Raw genomic sequence first — 19,603 nt, 5'->3', positions numbered from 1 at the left:
GAAGGGCTTCATGGCTGGCCTAGCTGGTGGGAGAAGAGGTTTTTCCCAGGAACAGATCGATGCTCTGTGTGCTGGGCTGTCCGGGCTGACAGGGCTGACCTTTACCGAGTTTGCTTGGGTTTTCCTTTCTCCGTTGGGAGCCCAGGAAGGTCTTGCTCTGGAGAGAAGACAGTTGAGAAACCTTGGCCTTCAAGGGGACCAGATTGGGGGTGGGTGCAGGGAAGATAGGAAAGGGGGGATCTGAGCCATGAAAGCCCTTTGAGGTCAGTTATTTCAATCTCTCCCGTACATACCGCCTTTACAGATGAGAAAACTGAGTCTTGGTGAGAAGAAAAGACTTGATCAAGGTCACTCAGAGAGGCTTGATGGAGCTCCAGAATCCTGCATGTGTGTGCATGTGCATATGGATATCTGTGAATACGGGTGTTATATATGTTGTATGTACACACGTATATGTGTATGTATATATCCAGTGTATATATACATGTATATTATAATAACGTATGTGGTATATTATATAATGTGATTATATAAATAATATGTAATATATTTGAAAGGCTGGCTGTGCCTGTGTTGGGTACTCTGGTCAGGATCACTCTGGCCATAGACAGTGTTGTATATGCCCAGGTACCTGCTGACCCCTGAGCCATGGCGCATTATGCAGTTCTACAAAACCACAGGGAAGGACTGCAGAAGTCTCATGGTCCTTTTCAAATCATTCCTTCTTCCTCCTCTTCCTCTGCAGAGATTTTCTCTCAAAGCCCAGTTTGAATCCTTCAGAAATAGAACTTGGCTGCGAAGTCACTTTGAAAGACTTTCTTTATGTTAATTACAGCTGGCCAAGGTCTTGAGCAGAGGTGGGAGCCCACCATCTGCAGATGGGGTCGGCCCCCAGCGTGCTCTGCAAATCCCTATCATCTGGCAGGTGTCGTTTTGGGTTAATTAAGAGCTACACTGAGTCCTTTACCTGTCACTTCTGAGAATTTTCGTGAGAGTGAGAATTTTTGACTTTCTTGCCATCTCTGAGCTTTTAGCAAAGGGAAAACTGAAAATATCTCTGATTCTGACGACTTTCCTGGCCCTGGAATCTCCAGGACAGCTGCATTCAGTGCCTTTTCTTGTGGCCCCCTTTAAACTTTTAATTTCAATCACTCCTTTCTAGTTACCTAGTTATTGTTTTTTACAATAGTTATTGTTTTTTTTACAGCCAGCTCTTCTATGTTTGAAAGATGGTGCTGTTTTGGGAAAATCCACCATTTATCCTAAATTTCTTAAGCCTCTGCTTTCTTTTTGAGCCTTTGAGGAGAGAACATCTATTCCTCAGCTTGATTCTGTTTAGTAGCTTTGGAAGGGCTTTCCATTTGCCACGCCCTGGCACATCCCATTGGTGAGGTTAACCCTAACCCTAGCCCTGCCCTGTTGCCTTCTGATGACGTGTTTCCGGTCCAGTGATGTGCTGCCAGTTGCATCACTTCCGTCTGATGCAATCTTAATTTCCGGTTGCACCAGCCACCATTCCGCACCCCCACCCCCAACCCCACTACCGCCGTGACCATGAATGAATGAACCAGATAAGAGGGAAACATCAAAAGACGAAAATAATACACACACACTTATATTTGGTTCAGGAATTACACAGTTTATAGAGGGATCAGGGTTACAGGTTCTTAGTAAGGTATCCTGACCCAATAAAGCGAGGAAAATAACTGTATTCTCCCTTTTCATTAGGAGTAAACTCTGCTCAATCAGTTGGGGTGTAATTATTTGTGAATTGGATCTCTGGATTCCAGCGTTTGCTGGATTCTGATTTTCCCTCCCAATCAATTTCCACTGTTACCTGACCAGTGGAATACTGACTAATAAAAGACTTAATAGGCGTTTCAGTGAAGGCTGCAGGAGGTTCTGTAGGGACTGGAGTATTTTTCTGCAGAATCATCGGAGGTGGATGTTTGCACCCAAAGCCTCCCATGTTAGGATGAGGCTGAAAATTGCCATCAGTGTCAGGAATTTTCGCCCAAATAGGGCCCTGGAGATAGATGTCTTTATCCATACATACCTGACCAGGCTGTACACCCATATATAAGGACACTTGGTTTTGTGGTTTATTGCTGGGGTTGTTTGGACTCAATGGAATTTTTCTGCCAGAAGTAGCTGCATAGATATTTGTTGTTTCAGTCTCATCTTCTTTGGTGAAATGTGGGTAGGTGCTTTGTTGGTGGTCTGCATTATCAAGGTGTTATTTACACCACCTTCCTTGCATTGTCGTTCCAGTTGCTCATGCCATTTGGTCAGGGCCTTCAAAAGCTCTTTGCGGGCTTCCCTGGTGGCGCAGTGGGTGAGAGTCCGCCTGCCAATGCAGGGGACAAGGGTTCGTGCCCCGGTCCGGGAAGATCCCACATGCCGTGGAGGGGCTGGGCCCATGAGCCATGGCCGCTGAGCCTGCGCGTTCGGAGCCTGCGTGTCCGGAGCCTGTGTTCCGCAACGGGAGAGGCCACAACAGTAAGAGGCCTGCGTACCGCAAAAAAAAAAAAAAAGCTCTTTGCATTTGCCAACCAATTCTCCACTGCTTGGTCCTCTGCAGACATGTTAGGTTGATTGTTTTCTTTATTGGTTGAGAACCTCTGCATGCATTGCCATGGGCCCGGCTCATAGTTGGTGTATTTTTGCCCATAGTTACTCTTCTTAATTTTTGTGGTTTGAATTGTGCCATCTGCTGAAGTTTGGTAGAACCCATATAGGTACTGATCGACAAGGGGGTTGGAGAGATGAGTCACTCTTTGATTATGCACAAGGCAAGAGTGAAAAGGGAGGTCTTCAAAGGCATATTGAAAACTGAAATTATTGCCAGTGCAAAGCATCTGACTGGAAAAGTATTCTAGGCAATAAAAAGCTGAGCGTGGAGTAGGGGTTGTGTTCCCTTTGCTCTTCATATGCACAGTGCAGTACCAGTACTGAGGCAACATAAAAACATCACCGGGAAAAGTGGGCAAGCACCCCTCGGTGGCATTTACAATCACATATGGCAGCTGGTCTGTGTCATCTGCAAAACTCTGGATGGTTGACGTTAGGTTATTGGCAGTTGTCTTTGTGCCTGCTGCCTCCATGACCTCCTTAACTTGTGTGTTGAAAATTTTGATTCTACAAGCCTTTGGTCGGATGCCCCAGTAGTTGTTGATGAGCCGCTGACAGTCTCGGGGACTCCAGTGGCACTGGAATCTGTTGAAGTCGAGGTAGGCCCAAGGGTGCTGTAACCCAAGTAGGCGGACATGTCGGAGGCATGGCCTTTCATCTGCTTGTAGAGATTGTCGCCGTAGGAGGGGAGCACCCAAGTTCTGGTGGAACGAGTGGTGACGAGATTCCCTTGCCATTGAGAATCACATGCCAATTTCCTGAGGACTCTCCAATGCCTCTGTTGCCGCCGCCTGCGTCTGAAACTTCTGCGTCTCGCGTAGCCATCTCCAAATTACTGCTTCCTGCGCTTCTCGCGGTAGCCACTCCAGAGGATCCGCGGGGGGCCAAAGGGGTACGTTCTCCTCCTCGTCCTCCCGCGGGGAGACTGGGCTCTCCAGGGCTGGTGTCTGCGACCTTGGGACATTTAGCGGCTGCGGTGGGGGGGGGGGCGTGTCTTTGAGGCCCATAGGTGTTGGCACTTCTTGGCCTAGAAGACACCTCGGGCAAGGTTTCCACCAAAGGAGGTATCTCCTGGGAGAGTCTATCAGCTCTTGGTCTGCTGAATTAAAAGTGAGATCAGGGTTCTTTCCCTCCTCGATTATTTTGTCATAGGTCATGGACCCGCATGGCTGCATCCGCCTTGTTGACCCGAGGGCCCTTAGCAAGGCCGTTAAAAGGGCCAAGGTACTTATAGGCAGGGAGGACAAGACCCATTGCAGAGTGTTTAGGTCGTCCTTCAGATCCAGACAAAGCTGGAAGCCACGGCTGCTGCTGGTTTGGTTTAGGGACAGTGCGTCCAGGTTTTGAGTTGTACCAAGTAGCCGCTGCCTGCTCGTACCACTCTTCAGAGGCACCTAGAAAGCCAGCCATATCTATGTTTTACTCATTTATTGTTCCAAGTCACCATCACCAGGCAAATCAAACTCAGTGGGGTCGAAAGGATGACATTCATACAGTCAAAACTGTGATGAGCCACACGCGTGTGATATTCCCGCGTATGCTTATTAGATTGATCCAAAGCCACCGGCTTCGCCAACCCCTTATGTTCCTCGCACAACAAGACAGCTCTATCATGGCTAAACTTGTGCTCTGGACGCCTCACCTTTATTTCAGCCAGACCAGTGGTGTCAAGAGTGCACACAGTGAACAGGTCAAGAGACTCCTCTTGTGTGTTTTCCCTTGCCTCCTGGGGGGGCCCTTATATCCCCGTGTCAGCTGCTGATTCAGCAGATGCGGCAGGGGACGAGGGAGGAGCTGGGGGAACTTGGGCACTTTCCAGCTGACATGGGGAGCTTTGCGCTGCTCACCAAGGCAATGGAAATCCCCTAGCTACCGAAACTACAACTGGTCTATTCATAGCGGTCTCAGGTAAGTGGGGTTTGTTAGTGCCTGTAGGAACCTCGAACACCGGTTCAACTGGTATAGCATTGTCATGGCCCCATTGGAAAAATTCTCTTATCTCCCATTTATTTATTTCCCCAAATCATGTCTGAGTTTTACTGTGAACCTAAAAAGGAACATTCTTTCCTCCAAAGGTACCTTGTGTTCCAAGGTGGTGCTGTCCCCATCAACCACAGTACACTTATATATATTACTGGTAATAAGTACAGGCGTTGGTTCAATTTGCACAGAACCTTTACATTTTTGATCAACCTGGCACAGCCGACCCACCCAAAATGGCTTTAGCAGACTCTACAATTTTACTAGTCGTCTTTCCTACCTCCCACCAAATCACCATCTTATCTACCCAGTCATTGAAAGGAAAGTTCTCATTAGTCCAGTTAACACAGCCATAAAATGGCACAGCATGGGCAGTAGCCTCCATGATGCTTGTCTTGCTGGTGGTCGCAGGTCTGTAGAACCAGATGGCGTTGCACTTGTTGAACTCCCACCGGGCCCAGCGAACTAGGATGTTCGCTGCCAAGACAGGGTCGTACCGATTCACCTGGAAAAGTTGGAACACCTTGTTCCTTGTGATGTCCCCGACTGGAAGCTTGCCTAGCAGGTAGTCTTCGGCCGACTTCGTCAGGAGCATTTCGGCTCGCGCGTTCTCCAGTGCTGCTCTGTTGAGCTCGGTTGAAAGCTGCTGCGAAGGGATTCTTTGTCTTCCAGCAGCCATTGTCTCTCAGAAGTTATTCCGTTTTCGACTAGCCAGTCCACAACCTCGCTGTATTTGTGAGTGGTCCTGTTAAGAATAACAGGTACCTTGTTACTAGGGCCACAGGGCTCTGGCTACAGATCTTTTTTCCACTGAGCGATCAAAGCTAGGAGGCGCTCTGTATGGAGGGTGGCTGGAGAAACGGCTAGAATGTTAGTCCATGCCCAGTGAGCCTCCGGATGCTGCTTAGTGAGGAGATAAAAAACAGTGTAGCTGGCATCAACAGATTTAGTCAGCCCGCCTTGTTTTGTTTTAGTCACAGTTACCCAGTCCTCGATGTTCGGGGTTATACCCTCCAAGACGTCACGCTTGATCACTTCCTTAATGTGCTTGATATGGCGGCCAAGCACAAGGGACTTAACTGTCCCCTGCTCTAACAGACAATGCAGATGAAAGTACTCACTGCCCTCTTCTAGTTAACAGAAGGAAGGATGTCAGTGCTAATCTTAGAGCTCTGTGTTCATGGGGAATGACTTGGTCAGATCCCCAGATAACTGGGTTCTCATGGTCAAAAGACCCCCTTCTCTGGCAAAAGAGAACTTTCCTTCTCTGGGGTGAAGATAATGTTCTATATCTTCATAGAGGTTTCGGCTACACAGGTGTATACGTTTGTCAAAACACAGCAATAGTACATTTAAGATCTGTGCATTTCATTATGTGTACACTTTACGTCAAAAGAAAAAACTTTTAAACAAATAATGAATTCCAGTTAATGATACGCAGGCTGAAATACTTAGGGGAAAATGTATTGATGTTTCCAATTTACTTGGAAATACATAAAAGATAAGATGAATGAAAGGCTGGAGGGAGAGATAGATGATAAGCAAGTATAAGAAAATATTGATGGCGGAGTTAGGTAGTGGGTACACAGGTGTTCACTGTAAAATTCTTTCAGCTTTGCTGTGTGTTTGAAAATTCTCAGACATACCAGAGGTGGGGAGGGTGGTGAGGGGAGGACTTTCTCTCCCACCCCGGCCCAGCCCAGTGATGTCTTTCTTGGGATGGTGGAAGCCCGGGGACTTGGGAATAGGCCGGTGTTCTGGTCCTGCCCTGGCCCTGCCTGGTGTGTGACTTGGGGGAGGGGAGGTTGAAGGAACTTATCTCTCAAGCTTGTCCAGTCCAAATAATCTGGGACTATGAGTCCCAGCAGAGGTTGGCGAGGTTTAATGTAAGGTAAGTTTGTGGTGGGGGGAACGGGCCCATCTTACTTCCCATTAATTCTGGGAAGAAGTGAGTTGCTTGGAGTTGGGTAGGAATGAGGGGAGTGATTGCTAGTCCCTCGGATACCTAGTGAGAAGCCAAGTCCCTCGGCCCCGAGCCCCTGAGTTCTCTGCTGTAAAATCTTGGATGGGGTTATCATAAGATGGAGTGCCACGCCCTCTAGATGCTTCCTCACTGCACTCAGATGGGGTGTTGGAGGGGGGACGGTTAACTTTTGCATGCTCACGCCTGTGGCTCAGGCTTCCTGACATCACAGAATTCGTGGGCCCTGTGATCCACACTGTTCTTGGACCACAGTCTTTCACCTCAACCCCACTGGCTGCCCAAACGTGGCACGCAGCTGCTTCCTTCGATTTCCACGTGGGGAGAAAACACCAGCCCAGTCGTATCGGCATTTGAGTGTGTAGCAGGCTTTACGTCCCAATGTGGGTGACTTAAAATGGGAATTAGACGCCCACTTCTTGAATGCTCTTCGCTCCCCCACCCCATGGGGCACAGACGTCTCCTTTTGTCTCCCGCTTTCTCCTTCTGGATAGCAGAACCTCCCTCAGTTCAGGTTGTTCAGTCCTCCACACACCGCACGTGAGCTGTCACTGTCCCCACCCCTGAACCCAGCTCTGGGCCTCCTTTTGCATATCCAAGAACTCAGCAATAAAAATAAAGCTCTAAAATTCCTTTTAGGGACTGATTCAGTCTTCCCTCACTCCCCAGCTTCCCCAGTCTCCTTGGCACAGGAGAAGTTAGTTTTGTTCTTCCAATAATATTATCTCGTTTACCTGTCACCAATCCTATGATGTAGGTGTTTTATTAGGCCCATATTCAAGATGACAAGACTCTGCCCAGAGAGGTTCCATTACTTTCCCAAGGCCACACAGCCAATAAGTGGCAGGCTGACTACAGACCATGGGGGCAGGCTCCCTCTCAGCACTGCCATGGGAAGCCCACACCCACCCTGTGGGCAGGCTCCTCCCTGCCCCCTCCCTACTTTCTGGTGGCCCAGCACAGTGTGGGGGCCTAGCTCACGGTGCCAGTTCCAGGCCTGGTCGCAGAAGGTCCAGTCTTGCTTTCTCCTCAGGACTGCTCGCTCCTGGGGGGCTGAAGATAGAGAAGATCATGACCCATGTTTCGTTGTTGAGAGTTCTTGGGGCTTCTGTCGGAGCACCTCCAGACACGGTCTCTGAGGAGGGTCCATGTGCTGTGTGCTTCCCAGTTGGAAGTCTCACTGCCTACTGGGCATGAGCAGCTGGGCATGAGCTGGCACTGCAGTCAGGCCTCACAGAAGCTTTTCTTTTAATGCATACAGAAAAGGTTTCCCAGTTTAAAGGGTTGGCATTTTTGAAAGATGCCCAAAGCACGGATCAGTTAGTGGAATGAGGCAAGGGTCCCGTGGTGCTGGGCAATCATAAGAGAAGCGTCTATTGTGCAAGCTCTGTCTTGGGCCATCTGGCCTCACCTCTGGGTGACCCAACAATGAGCCAGAAGTGTGGCTTTCGTGCGATGCCTGAGAATCTCATTCCTGTGCTGGAGGAGCATCGCTTCATGCCTGTGGTTGTTGCAGCTGTGTTGTCCCTCGGGCTCCCATTCCCTCTCGCTTGGATTGTGACCACAGCCTCCCAGCTGGTCTCCCTGACCACGGGCTCACCTCCTGCAGCCTGTCCTCCAGGTCCTGGTCCTCCTGAGTCTGAAGGCTTCCCGGGTCCCAGCCCTGAAGGGAGAAATGCATAACGTTTCTGCTCCACCCCACTCTGCTCCGTGGCTTGCCTCTGCTGGGGCCTCATGAAGACCTGGCTGTGCGGGGGTCACACTCTGTCCATCCCACCCCAGACCTTTGCTTGTGCCCGGAATGCCCTGTCTGCCTCTGCATATCAAATTCCTACCCATCCTGGCTCACATGCTCCCCTCCACCCAGAAGGCATCCCCAGTGCTTTCCCCAGACCTTGTCTTGGCTGGACCAGGCTCTCTTTTCTAAGCTGCAGTCCTAAGATTTGAAGGAAAGAAGGTGAATGTGCCTCAGGTGTCGTGATGGTGGCGAATTCAAGCAGGGGAGATGCAGGAGATTGGAGCCTCCAGACCCAAAGAAACTCATCATGAGGTGGGGCCCACAGAGCCTCAAGGAGAGGCCTCCCTCCCTGCTGGGAGCTCTGTGGCCCCTGAGAAGTGAAATTCAGGCTCAGCAGATAGGAAGGGCCTTTAGACATCACTTGGTCTGATCTGCCCCTTTACAAATGGAAGACAGAGGCCCAGGGCGGGAAGGCAGTGTCACAGTGTCACATGGGCAGAGGGCCCTGGGCTGGGAGACAGGAGGCTGGACTTGGAGTTGCCTCCTGGCCTGGGCAAGTCCCCCCCACCTTCCTGAGCCTCCATTTCCTCATATATAAAATGCAGACAGTTGCATCCGTCTCGTGAGCTTCACAGGACTGTCAGGAGGGTTAAATGAGATTCTAGATGCCAAGGAGGCCTTGGTGACCGATGTCAGGTCATTGTCATGTGGCTGACATTTGCTGAGCAGTCACTGCGTGCCAGACACTGTGTATCATTCATTCAGTCGTTACAGTGACCACGTGCAGTGGGATCTATTAATTGTCCTGACTCTACTGAGGAGGAAACAGGCGCAGAGAGGTTGAGTAACCTGCTGGTGGTCACAGAGCTAGGAAGAGGCAGACGCAGGATTTGGACCCAGGCAGTCTGGCTCCAGAGCCCTTGCTCTGAAGGGTTCAGTGGCAGCATGTGGGCTTGAATCTGGGTGGTTTCCTGCTTCCCCGCCATCTCTGTGGCCGAGCTAGTCTGGGTCCAGAGACAGGCAGCTTTCTTGGCAATTGAGGACCTGCTCTCCCCACATCTCATGGGTGAGGACTCCCTAAACCCAGCCAGCTGCCTGTGTGGCACTTCAGATAATGACACCATCCCGGAGTCCCCAGCATGTGGCTGGACCAGCCCTGAGGTCAGCCTCATGCCCCAGAGACCGTCAAGCTCCCCTTACCCAGAGGGCACACTCTCACAGGGCATCTCGTAGGACAGGGGCCCCGCCGAAGGTACCACCATGCCAGTGCTCTAAACACACCAGGCAGGGTGGGTCCCTGGGGGTTCATTTCTTCCACCAGGAGCAGGATGGCGTGGTGGATGGAACCTGGGCAATGGCTCGGATAAACCGGTTTGAATCCGGGCACACAGCAGGTGCACAATACACCCCTGGCTATCGGTACTAATAATGGAAGTCGTGAGAACCATCATCTGTGAAAGAACGGGAGGAGTTCCCATTCTTTCATTCATTTAACAAATAGTTTTCAGGGCCTGCTAGACATTGAGATAGAGGCATGAACTCCCTGCCCCCAATGGAGCTTACATCCTAGTGGAGGAAGCAGAATTAACAAGAAAGATAAGCACGATAAGTTAGATATGTGAGATTGTGATCAGTTCTATGGAGAAAAGTTAAGCAGGGAAAGTGGAAGGAGTTTCCATTGGAAATGCGATGGTTTGGAGGTGACATTGGAGCAAAGCCTGGAAGGAGGTGAGGGAGAGAGCCATGTGGACAAGAGCGTCGTGTTACAGGTAGAGGCAGCGAGCTACCGGTGGTTCATGGAGCACCGACTGTCTGCTGTGGACGGGGTGTTACACTGGGGGTGGGTGGCACGTGGGTGCTGAGAAGAATCAGACACTGACCTGCAAACAGATGCTCCCATGTCACAGGAGACTCCTGTGCAGGTCAGGGCGAATCTGGCGCTGTGGGGCACAGTGGGAGACAGGGTGCGCCCCAGGAGGGGCTGGAGAGGGGCTTCCCAGAGGAAGAGGTATCTGAGTGGGATTCTAGAAAGGCAGGCAGGTGGCGACAGGGTCGAGGATGGTGGGCAACACTGACAGGTACATCCTCTCGAGGAGTTGGAGCTGTTTATGGCCCTTTGCCAATTTGGGGACAGAGTTGGGGGGAGGGTGCGGGATGGACAACAAGGATACAATTGATTAATTAACTCCAGCTGAACAGGCCCGAGACTTGCACTTTTGAGGGCTGGAGATCAAGGAGGCTTCCTGGAAGAGGTGGCCTTGGAGCTGGGCCTGGCAGACAGGCGCGATGCTGCTAGATGGAGATTCAGAGACGGCCTTTACTGGTGTAGTCCGATGCCCCGGGCCAGGCGCAGTGCTGTCAGGAAGCGCCTCTGATGGGGCAGCTCCGTGGGTGTCCAGAGCCCTGGGGAGAGGGTGGCTGTCGCCCTTCTCCAGGCAGCTTGTGGCTCTACCCCCCCACCCGACCCCCCAGGAGGAGGAGGAGGTGCCGTGGCGCTGATGGAAATGCAGAGGCCGGGCTGCTGCGGCTCAGCACTGTCACCATGCTCTCCCTTGCACGCTGGAACCTGACACCCTGACCACTGAGGCATAAAAAACAGAGAATTGGAAGGCTCAGCCTGTCAGGCTGGGAGTGGCCCCCAGAGAGGCCAGAGGAGGAGCGCATGTGTGCGCGCGTGCGTGTGTGTGTGTGTGTGCACGCGCATGCCCTGCCTGCAGTTGCCTGTGGAAGTGGGGAGGAGGCTGGCTGGGCCCAGGGGCTGGGAGTGGCTGGCCCTCAAGCCTGCTTTATTGTTCCTGCTGCACCTGGTGGAGCCCCGGGGCCCCTACACTTGGGGCGAGGCCCCCAGAGAAAAAGCGGTGCTCCAGGTCCTGACTTCTGGATGGCTGTCCTTCTAGAGGCTCCTGCCCTTTGGCATCCCTAACAAGAATCCATGGAAGCATGGATGGTGCCAAGGGTGGTCTCATGGGGCTGTGTGACTCCTGTCACCACTGCCAGGGTGGGGCCCACATGCTCTGTAACCAGTAGCCTAAAAAGCCACTCAACAGCCAGCTACCTATACAACTGCTGCCAGGCACTGGGGCTCCCACACCCCAGGAGCTGCAGCCACAGGGAGGAGACAGGAGGGGCCTGTCCTGCTACAGAGTCAGGGCAGCAAGGTTTGAGGGCAGGGATTTTTGAGCTCCTCTCCTGACACTGGCTAGTGGTAAAGCGGCTCTCCTGTGGCTGGAAGTGAGGGCACAAGGAAGTGCCAGACGCAAGCATCATGGCTCCACGAACAGCTGGGCAAGAGTGAACCATCCTCAATTACCACTCTGCCCGCCCACACCCACTGCTCTCTCCACCTGGCGCAGCTTGCAGCTCTTGGTCCTTTCCCCATGCCCAGAAGGCCCCACCCAGTCGCTCTTCTGTGCTCCCCCAGCCCTTCAGCTTGTCCCTTCATCTCAGCAAAGTGCCGGGGGCCTGAGTTTATGTCTCATCTTCCCCATTGGACTGAGGCCTGGGGAGCAGTTACCTCTGGATTCATAGCACAGAGGTCTAGACTAGAGTTGGGGTCATCTTTGGCTTCCCAGTCCAGAGCCACTCAGGAAACACATGGGAAGTGGCACTGCATCCATACTGGGGTCCTGGAGTGGCCTCTGTCAGTGCTGAGAACCAAGTCCCAAGCCCCAGACTGCTTGGTTCTCAGCAGTTGTATAGGTAGCTGGCTGTTGAGTGGCTTTGTAGGCTACTGCTGAGAACCAAGCAGTCTGGGCCTTTGGACTTGGGTTGGGTGAATCCAGGCTGTTTTGTGAGAGACCCTGGGCATCAGTCTTCCCATCTGTAAAATGGGCCAATAACCCCAGGGAACACCTGGCACATGGTAATCCAATGGTACACATGTGAGAGGTTGGTATTCAATCCCACTAATAAGAAAAAGGTTATAGGGGAAAATGTAGACAATGCCAATGACAGCTGTCCACTTGATAAGGGGGTGGACCGGACTCGCCTTTATTGGTTACACAAAGTACCCACGGTTTATGAAAGAGACAAATGCCATTGGCATTTTCCGAACCTGACTTGACATTTGGTTCCTGTTTCTCTCTCCACCCACCACATGCAGGGAGTGAGTTTTCCGGAAGCCCCTACAGCCACCCTCAATATCCCTCGTACAACGACTCCTGGAGGTTCCCCAACCCAGGGCTGCTCGGTGAGTACTGGCGGAGGCCCTGCGGGGCCCCTGGGCCATCAACTGCCCCATTGGGCCCCCTCATTGGGCCAGGGTCCCTCAATATCCTCAGGTCCGGTCACTGAGGTGGGGTGGGTAGCTCTCCCCAGATACTTGCAACGTGGGAGTTGTGGTGGGGCTTCAGGACAGTAAACACCACTCCAGCCCTGCTTGTGCCCTCAGCCCTCCCCCAGATGTTTTAGTGGATAAGGGAAAATGGCACAGAAGGGGAACAGAATTTAAAAGGCCATTGAGGGAGAAAGAGAAAGGCAGGAAAAGTGCCTGCCCAAGAGTAACATATTTCTTAAGAGCCACTGAATATTTTGGTGAGAAATCTCTAAATAAGAGCAGCCAGGAGACCAGCTTGGATTGATTGGTAGTGGCTATCTGTCTTGGTAAGGACTCTGAGGCATGGATATTGATTAGTGATGTCTGCCATGGACACCACTAGAGCCAGCTCCATTAGAAATGGGTTGCCCTGTGGCTGAAGGCCTGCCAAGTCATGCCGTTCCGAGTTCAGCTGGTGCCCAGACTCTGCCCAGGCCTCAGACTGCAGATGGTCCATGGCTGGGGCCAGCCTGATCTGTGTACATCAGCAGAGATATTTGGGCCACCCCAAAGACCAAGCAGGGCTAACTCAGCCCTCAAAAGGCCAAGGAGAGCCCTTTGTTTTGTTGCAATGAACTTAAATGAGACCAGCTGGTGAGTGCCAGCTGGAGCTGAAGATTCTGGAGCATGAAGCAGGGGCTCAGGGCTCACAGATGTCACACACCCTGGGGGCAGAGCCAGTGAATCAGCCTGTAGGCAGCAACACCGATCTCTCCCCAGCAGTCAGCTGAGGAATTTCCACTAAGGTCAGGCATGGAAGGGCCTCTGAGACCATCCAGGTTTATCTGTACAGCTTAATAAGGCCTGCTTAATTAAGAACCTGTTACTTCCCTGGATCCTGAATTATTTCAGGACTGAGAAACATAGACTTTATCAAAAAAGCAAGAACCTGGTGTCTTCAAACTCAAGTTGCTAGGCATGGGTCTGCGAAGGAGGCCATGAAGTCACAGCCTTGGCCCCTTCCCCAACCTGCTTTGGTGATTAGGACAGACAATGACGTAAACACCATCCCTTCCTGGCTTCAATCCTTCCATGAGTTTGAGCCTTGGGCCACCCAAAGCATTTTGGTGTAGCTTGCAAAACTTGAGGTGAAATAAGGAACAATGCCAACTAGCACTCCAGGCCCTGTGCCTGAATATTTCGTTTTATAGCAGACTGGGTTCTTGCCATCTGTGGCCTCCTGGAGGGGCTGAATCTGTGGACTGATTGCTCAGACTTCTTTTTTGGTTTTGGTAAAAATTACTTCTAAGTATGAGGTGAGGTCTCCACTTACTTAATGCTTTTCCTTAAACAACCCCCCTGAGAGGCCCTGGGTTCTGAGTTGGCCCAGTTGTCAGTTTCAGGAGGCAAACGCTGACCCGGAACCAGAGTCTTTCGGCAGGGGTTGGGGTGGAGGGATGGGTCAGGAGGCCTGAGCCTGGGAGCCGCTCCCTGCAAATCGGCCTCATACAGAGAGCCCTGGTCGCAGCACTGCTGTGAGACCCACAGGGGATGTGGCACAGAGGAGGCCTGGGCCAGGCTGCAGGAGGGGTTCCTTGTGATGGGGATATGACCCCAAGGAGGCCATGTTGACCTAGGGCCTCCACATATGGCCGTGTACTGCCCAAGGGAACAAGTGGGGGCTGAAGTCGAGCCCATGCATGGCACAAAGCCCCAAGCCCTGGCACAGGAGTATGGCTGCTTTTTCTAATTTTCATGAGGTATCTGATAGGCTTATTTGCCTGGGAGTTCAAGAATCAGAGAAGTGAGAAGGGAGCTGCTCAGGCAAGCGTAGCAAAGGGACGGAGTAGGAGGTAGGGCCACAGGTGGGGGACCTTGAATGCCACACTGAGAAGTCTGCACCTGATTGTGTGGGCAGCTAGGACCCCAAGGGGATGTCAAGGGGAAGGTGGGACTAGACCACATCCGAGGCCTTTGCTGCTCAAGCTGGAGTGAAATCCAGTTCATATCCCCAATTATATGCGTGGACTATGTGTCTGGTGTGGAAAAGTTGTGGACAATGTCCCAGGGAGCTCACAGGCTGGGGGTGAGAGAGCCTCAGGTAAGTGTATCTGTGCTGGGATGTGCTCAGTGACTTGAGGGGGGCCAGAACCAGTGTGGAGAAGAGGAAAAAGAATCAAAACTCTGTTCATCTAAATGAGCACTTGCTAATTATGCAGGCACTGGGCAAAACCCCTCATGTGGGTTACCTCATTTTATCCTTTCAACAGTCCTAGGGGGCACAAGGTATCAATATTACTTTTACAGATGAAGAGAGTGAGGCTCAGAAAGGTTAATTAACTTACTTGAGGTCACACAGCATGCAGGGAGCAGAATGAGAATTCAAACTCCCATCACCCTGACTCTAGAGCCTGTATTCATAATCAGTGTGTGATGTGGTACTCTTACTCTTCCTGACCAATTCAGTCTGAACAGTACTACAGCCAGGAAAAGAGGCTCATCTCTCCATCGTAACAAGCCTGGGAGTCCCAAATACTCAGACCTTGTATGCCATGAGAACAGCGCTGATCTATTTTTGAAAGCCAGGTTATTTTATTTATCTGTCAGGCTTTCAGTTGCAAACAACAGATTCCACTCTGGCTGGTTTAAGCAGAAAGTGAATTTATTAAGGAATATTGGGGACCCCCAGAATCTCCAGGAGGACCAAAGAGACAGGCATGGGACACACAGCCAGGAACAACACCAGGGCTGCTCTAGCATATACACCTCCACGGTTGGTACCTGCAAGCAGCCCGCTCTGTGCTACTGCTTCAGCTGGGGTGCTTGAGAGCTCTGCCCTGCCTCTGTACCCACCTCTGGCAGGTAGAGTCTGTCAGCCCACTTCCTCAAGCTGCTCCCCTCCCAACTGAGGTCAAACTCAAGAGATTCTAGTTGGCAGGGCCCAGGTGACGCCCTGTGCCCTAGCAGCAAAGGCAACTGGGAGAATGAGTTCTGACTTCTAACTCAAAGAGGCAGGCCTCATACCACAGAAAACTCTGCAAACGCAAGAAAAGTTTCAACAATGTTGGGCTGTTACAAACATAAGAAATGGCCCCTGCCCTGCCCAAGTCTGTAACCTAGGGAATCACGGTCAGGTCATCAACCAATCCGGGCCTCAGTGGCCTCAGGTGTAAAATGAGGATAGTGGCCACTGGCAGCTTCATTCAAGCGGGAGCTGAACACGATGCTCTCTTGAGGCCCGGAATGCAGTGATCCCACTTTCCTGAAGATGAGTGAGATGCCAGGCTTGCTCTGCCAGTCTTGCAAATAAGTTCCAGGCCCGCTCCGATCTACCAGCCTGCCCTTTCCCTAGTGTCTTCAGGGCTTTAGCTGAAAGAATCCCACTGGGCTGGAGAAGTAGAGTATTTCTGCTACTTGGGGAGGGTGCCAGTGGGGAAACCTGCTCTGAGGTGCCTCTGTGCTCTGCTAGATCAGTGGGAGCTGTGGAAACAGGTGGGACCCTCACACACCCCGCCCACACCTGGATGAGCAATGCCACCTAAGGAAGCTGCAGGAGAGCCTCCCTTCCCGCTGAGCCTCCTCCCCAGGAGCTGCCTGCCATCTGCCCACGCCCGGCCCAGCCAGGGCGGCCGGGATCCAGCATCCCACTGGGGCCCTGGGCAGCGGGGCGGCGGGCTGGCGGCAGGAAGAAAGGCTGCTGCGGTCAATTAGGATTAGAACCAGAGCGCCTGTGGCCACTGTAAAGGGATTAGAGAGCGAGTAGGAGCCCGGAATGACTGTGTCAAGAAGTAAATTGATGATAATGTGAATTAGAGAGGAAAAATGACAGAAGAAAGGACAAGCTTATTCTAGATGGAGGTCTAATGGGCACCAGGAAGACAGAGCGCTCTGTGAGGTGATGTTTTCATTTCTCACGGTAAATGCAAGTGTTTTTGATTTTTGCCATGGGGCCCTCGCACTGGGGTCGCTGGACAGCCTGGCCGAGAGATTAGGCTTTGAGAGGGAAGCGAGTCGGAGCCCAGGGTGAGAGCTGGCCCCTGGGAAACTCTGAGGCCCGAGCTAGGATTTCCTGTCCCTCAATTGCAGGGGCAGCCCCTGTGGTTTTCCTGCTCCTGTGCCATGCCCGGGCCCACGGGGCTGGCGCGTGCGCGCACACACACACACACACCTGGGCCCTGAAGGCAGGATGCAGGGCTGGCACTGCAGATACTCTGTGGGCGACTGGCCCCCTCCCTCAGGAGAGACAGCAGAGGAGGCTGCCAGGTGTCTGAGTCAGGGCTCCAACCAGGGAGGTGACAGAAGGCAGCAGAAAATTCCATCTCTGGGAATACTTCAGCATGGCACTGGTGTCCATACCTTCCCGAACAGCACAGCAAGGCACTGCCTGCTCCCCCATCGTCACTGCTGCTTGAGCCATTACTGCCTTCCTGGGGGCTGGGGAGGGAGAATTATACCCACTAAATGGGGCTGGGTTTGGAGGGGCGGTGGCACATGCTAATCCTGCCCTCTTGATTACCTCCTAGCAGCGTGACCTTGGGCAAGCTACTTATTCTCTCTGTGCATCAGTTTCCTCATCTGCTAAATGGGGGCAATACTACCTACCTGATAGAATTGTTGTGGAAATTAAAAGTTAAAGCACATAAAGGGCTTAGAAAAGTGTCCATTTCCAGAGCACCTTCACATCCTTACCTCGTGGTGCCCTCGTATAGCCCCACTGTGACCCCCCTTTTAGAGATGAGAAAACTGAGGCTCAGGGGAGTGAAGCCACTTGTCCAAGTTCACTCAGCCAGGAGTGATGGAGCCTGACTGGCAATCTTCAGGCCTTGGTGCCCAGTTATGGCATCTGGGAGAATTGCCAAGATTGGTTTGGATTTGGGTGAGATTTCAGAATAAGTATGAGTCACCTCCCCTGGGGAATTAAGAAGCTTACTATTCCTGCCCCAGCAGACATGTGGTCTACAGTGGCTGACAGGACCCCAGCTGCTATCCACTTGGATAAACACAGCCCTCTGACATAGCTGTACAGGCTGTGAACTGTGTCATGGCAGAAAGAGTCCTGAACTAGGGGCCGACAACCAGAATTCCACGCCAGGCTCTGGCCCTGAGAGGCTCTGTGGCTTTGGGCACATGAGTGGTCTGTTGAGCCTCAGTTCTACTCCCCCCAGCCCCACCTGTAAAAGGAAGAGACGGCCTAGTGTCTCTAACTTCTGTGGTTCTGAGAATCTGCTCATCCCCTTGAGTCCCCCAGACCCTTTTGTCCCTGGAGAGGAGTTTGAACACAGAGCAGGGCTCCTGCAGGCCTCATCCAAAGCATGCAGTTAAAGAGAGCAGCCCTGAGACAGTGGGAAGAACCCAGCATTGGTACAAAATGCCCCACACTGGCTCTGTCTGGAGGTCACAGGAAGCAGGGCTGCCCCCTGCCCTTCGCCCACGTACTCACATATCCAAATCTTCATGTCCTCCAAGTTCAACCCACCCTGCTTCCTCCAGGAAGCCTGACCCTGCCAGAATCATCTTGCATTCCCAGAGCTCTTCTCTCAGAGCTCTGATCCCCTTCCTGACTCTGAACATTGGCCTGCATTTGTTCATTATGGCCCAGTGCTGCATGCAATAGGGTTGGAAAATAAATGAATGAACGGGCAGGGTCTTTACTATTGTTGGTTCACTCAGTGCTGTTGCTCATTTTCTCAGCAAACCTAGCCGAGCACGTGCCATGTGCCAGGCTCCAGGCTGGCGACGGACACCGAGCAGAGCAGAACCCAGCCCCTGCCTGTGTGAGGCTGTCTGTGCAGGCGAGGGGGAAGAAGCACAGAAAGAGATGATCAGAGCCCGTGGTCCAGCCTGCAGCACGGCGTGGGCTCAGGACAGGGGGCATCCCAGAGGAGGAGACAGGGGCTCTCTGACTTGAAGGAGGCGGCACTATTCAGACAGGAAAGGGGGTGAAGGTGCAGCCAACGTGTTCCGGGCAGGAGGCAGAGCGTGGAAAAGGCGCGGAGGCGTGCGAGTTGGATAAAATGGGCTGGCTCCACCTGCCCCGTAGGATTAAATCAGACAGCGTGTGTAAAGGACATGGCAGGGTGGGGCAGGAAGTGCTCAGCCTGTGGTAGCTGCCATTAGGCCTCTGGTATATTTGAGATGGCTGCAGAGTGTGATTTTGCAGTAGCGGGGTGCCTGGGAGTGAGCCGGAGGGGTGGTGGTCCTAGAGGGAAATCCAGAGGTCGGCAGGGCTAGGTCACAAAGCTTCCACAGGCCAGACTACGAAGTGATGACTTTTCATCATCTTGCTCAGAAACTGGCAAACTTTTTCTGTAAAGGGCCTGATAGTACATATTTTAGGCTTTGCAGGCCATGTGGTCGCTATTGTAGTACTCAGCTCTGCAGTAGCAACATGAAAGCAGTCACAGATGATATAGAAAACGAACGGGCAAGGTTGGGTCCCAGTCAAACATTAATTACTGAAACAGGCAGCGGCACGGGGGCAGGAGGGAGGGTGCGGGGCGGGTGGATTTGGCCCTGGTCTGGCCACCCCAGCTCTAGCTGGTGAGGAGGCCCTGAAACCTGTGACCAGGCAGCGGCCCTGATCAGGGACTGAGATCTTGGTGAGAGAGGACAGTGGCCTGGGCTGGGGGAGGGGGAGGAAGAGACAGAGGCAGGGGACACTGGTGGAAAGGGGACCCCCGGTGCGGAGCTGGAGGCACGAGGTCTCCCTCCAACCTCCGTGGCCTCTTCTGTCTCTTCCAGGCTCCCCGTACTATTACAGCGCCGCTGCCCGAGGAGCTGCCCCGCCCGCAGCTGCCACGGCCTACGACCGTCACTGACCCCAGGAGCCAGGCAGGCGCCAAGCACTTATGACACATATCACTGAAGGCCATAGCCTCCCAGCCCCCTCCGAACACAGCCAGAGGGGCCCAATGAGACCGTCCCCCAGCAACCCCCCACTCGCCTGAAACTCCCTCCCCCTTTTCCTGCCAGGGACTCTGGGCTTCTATGGTAGGGGCTGTTGGACTTCTAGACACCC

General features: G+C 52.6%; 1 protein-coding gene across 8 annotated transcripts in view; it reads left to right on the top strand.

Annotated features, from left to right (window-relative positions):
- PAX5 (paired box 5) overlaps positions 1–19,403 on the top strand; it is a gene marked incomplete at both ends in the record, with an annotated part of 186,992 nt that extends 167,589 nt beyond the window's left edge. For 5 of the 8 annotated variants that reach the window (XM_082643561.1, XM_082643558.1, XM_082643556.1 and 2 more), the window contains 2 exons: positions 12,433–12,519; positions 19,327–19,403. In XM_082643561.1, coding sequence (XP_082499687.1) covers positions 12,433–12,519; positions 19,327–19,403 — 164 coding nt within the window. The remainder of the gene's footprint in view (positions 1–12,432; positions 12,520–19,326) is intronic. The other 3 variants (XM_082643560.1, XM_082643559.1, XM_082643557.1) reach the window with 1 other exon arrangement.
- Positions 19,404–19,603: the final 200 nt, after the last annotated feature.

Source organism: Mesoplodon mirus, assembly GCF_964341445.2.
Source record: "Mesoplodon mirus genome assembly, chromosome: 1".
Lineage (NCBI taxonomy): Eukaryota > Metazoa > Chordata > Mammalia > Artiodactyla > Ziphiidae > Mesoplodon > Mesoplodon mirus.
Note: the sequence above shows the minus strand (reverse complement) of the source record. Positions and strands in the feature narration are given on the sequence as shown.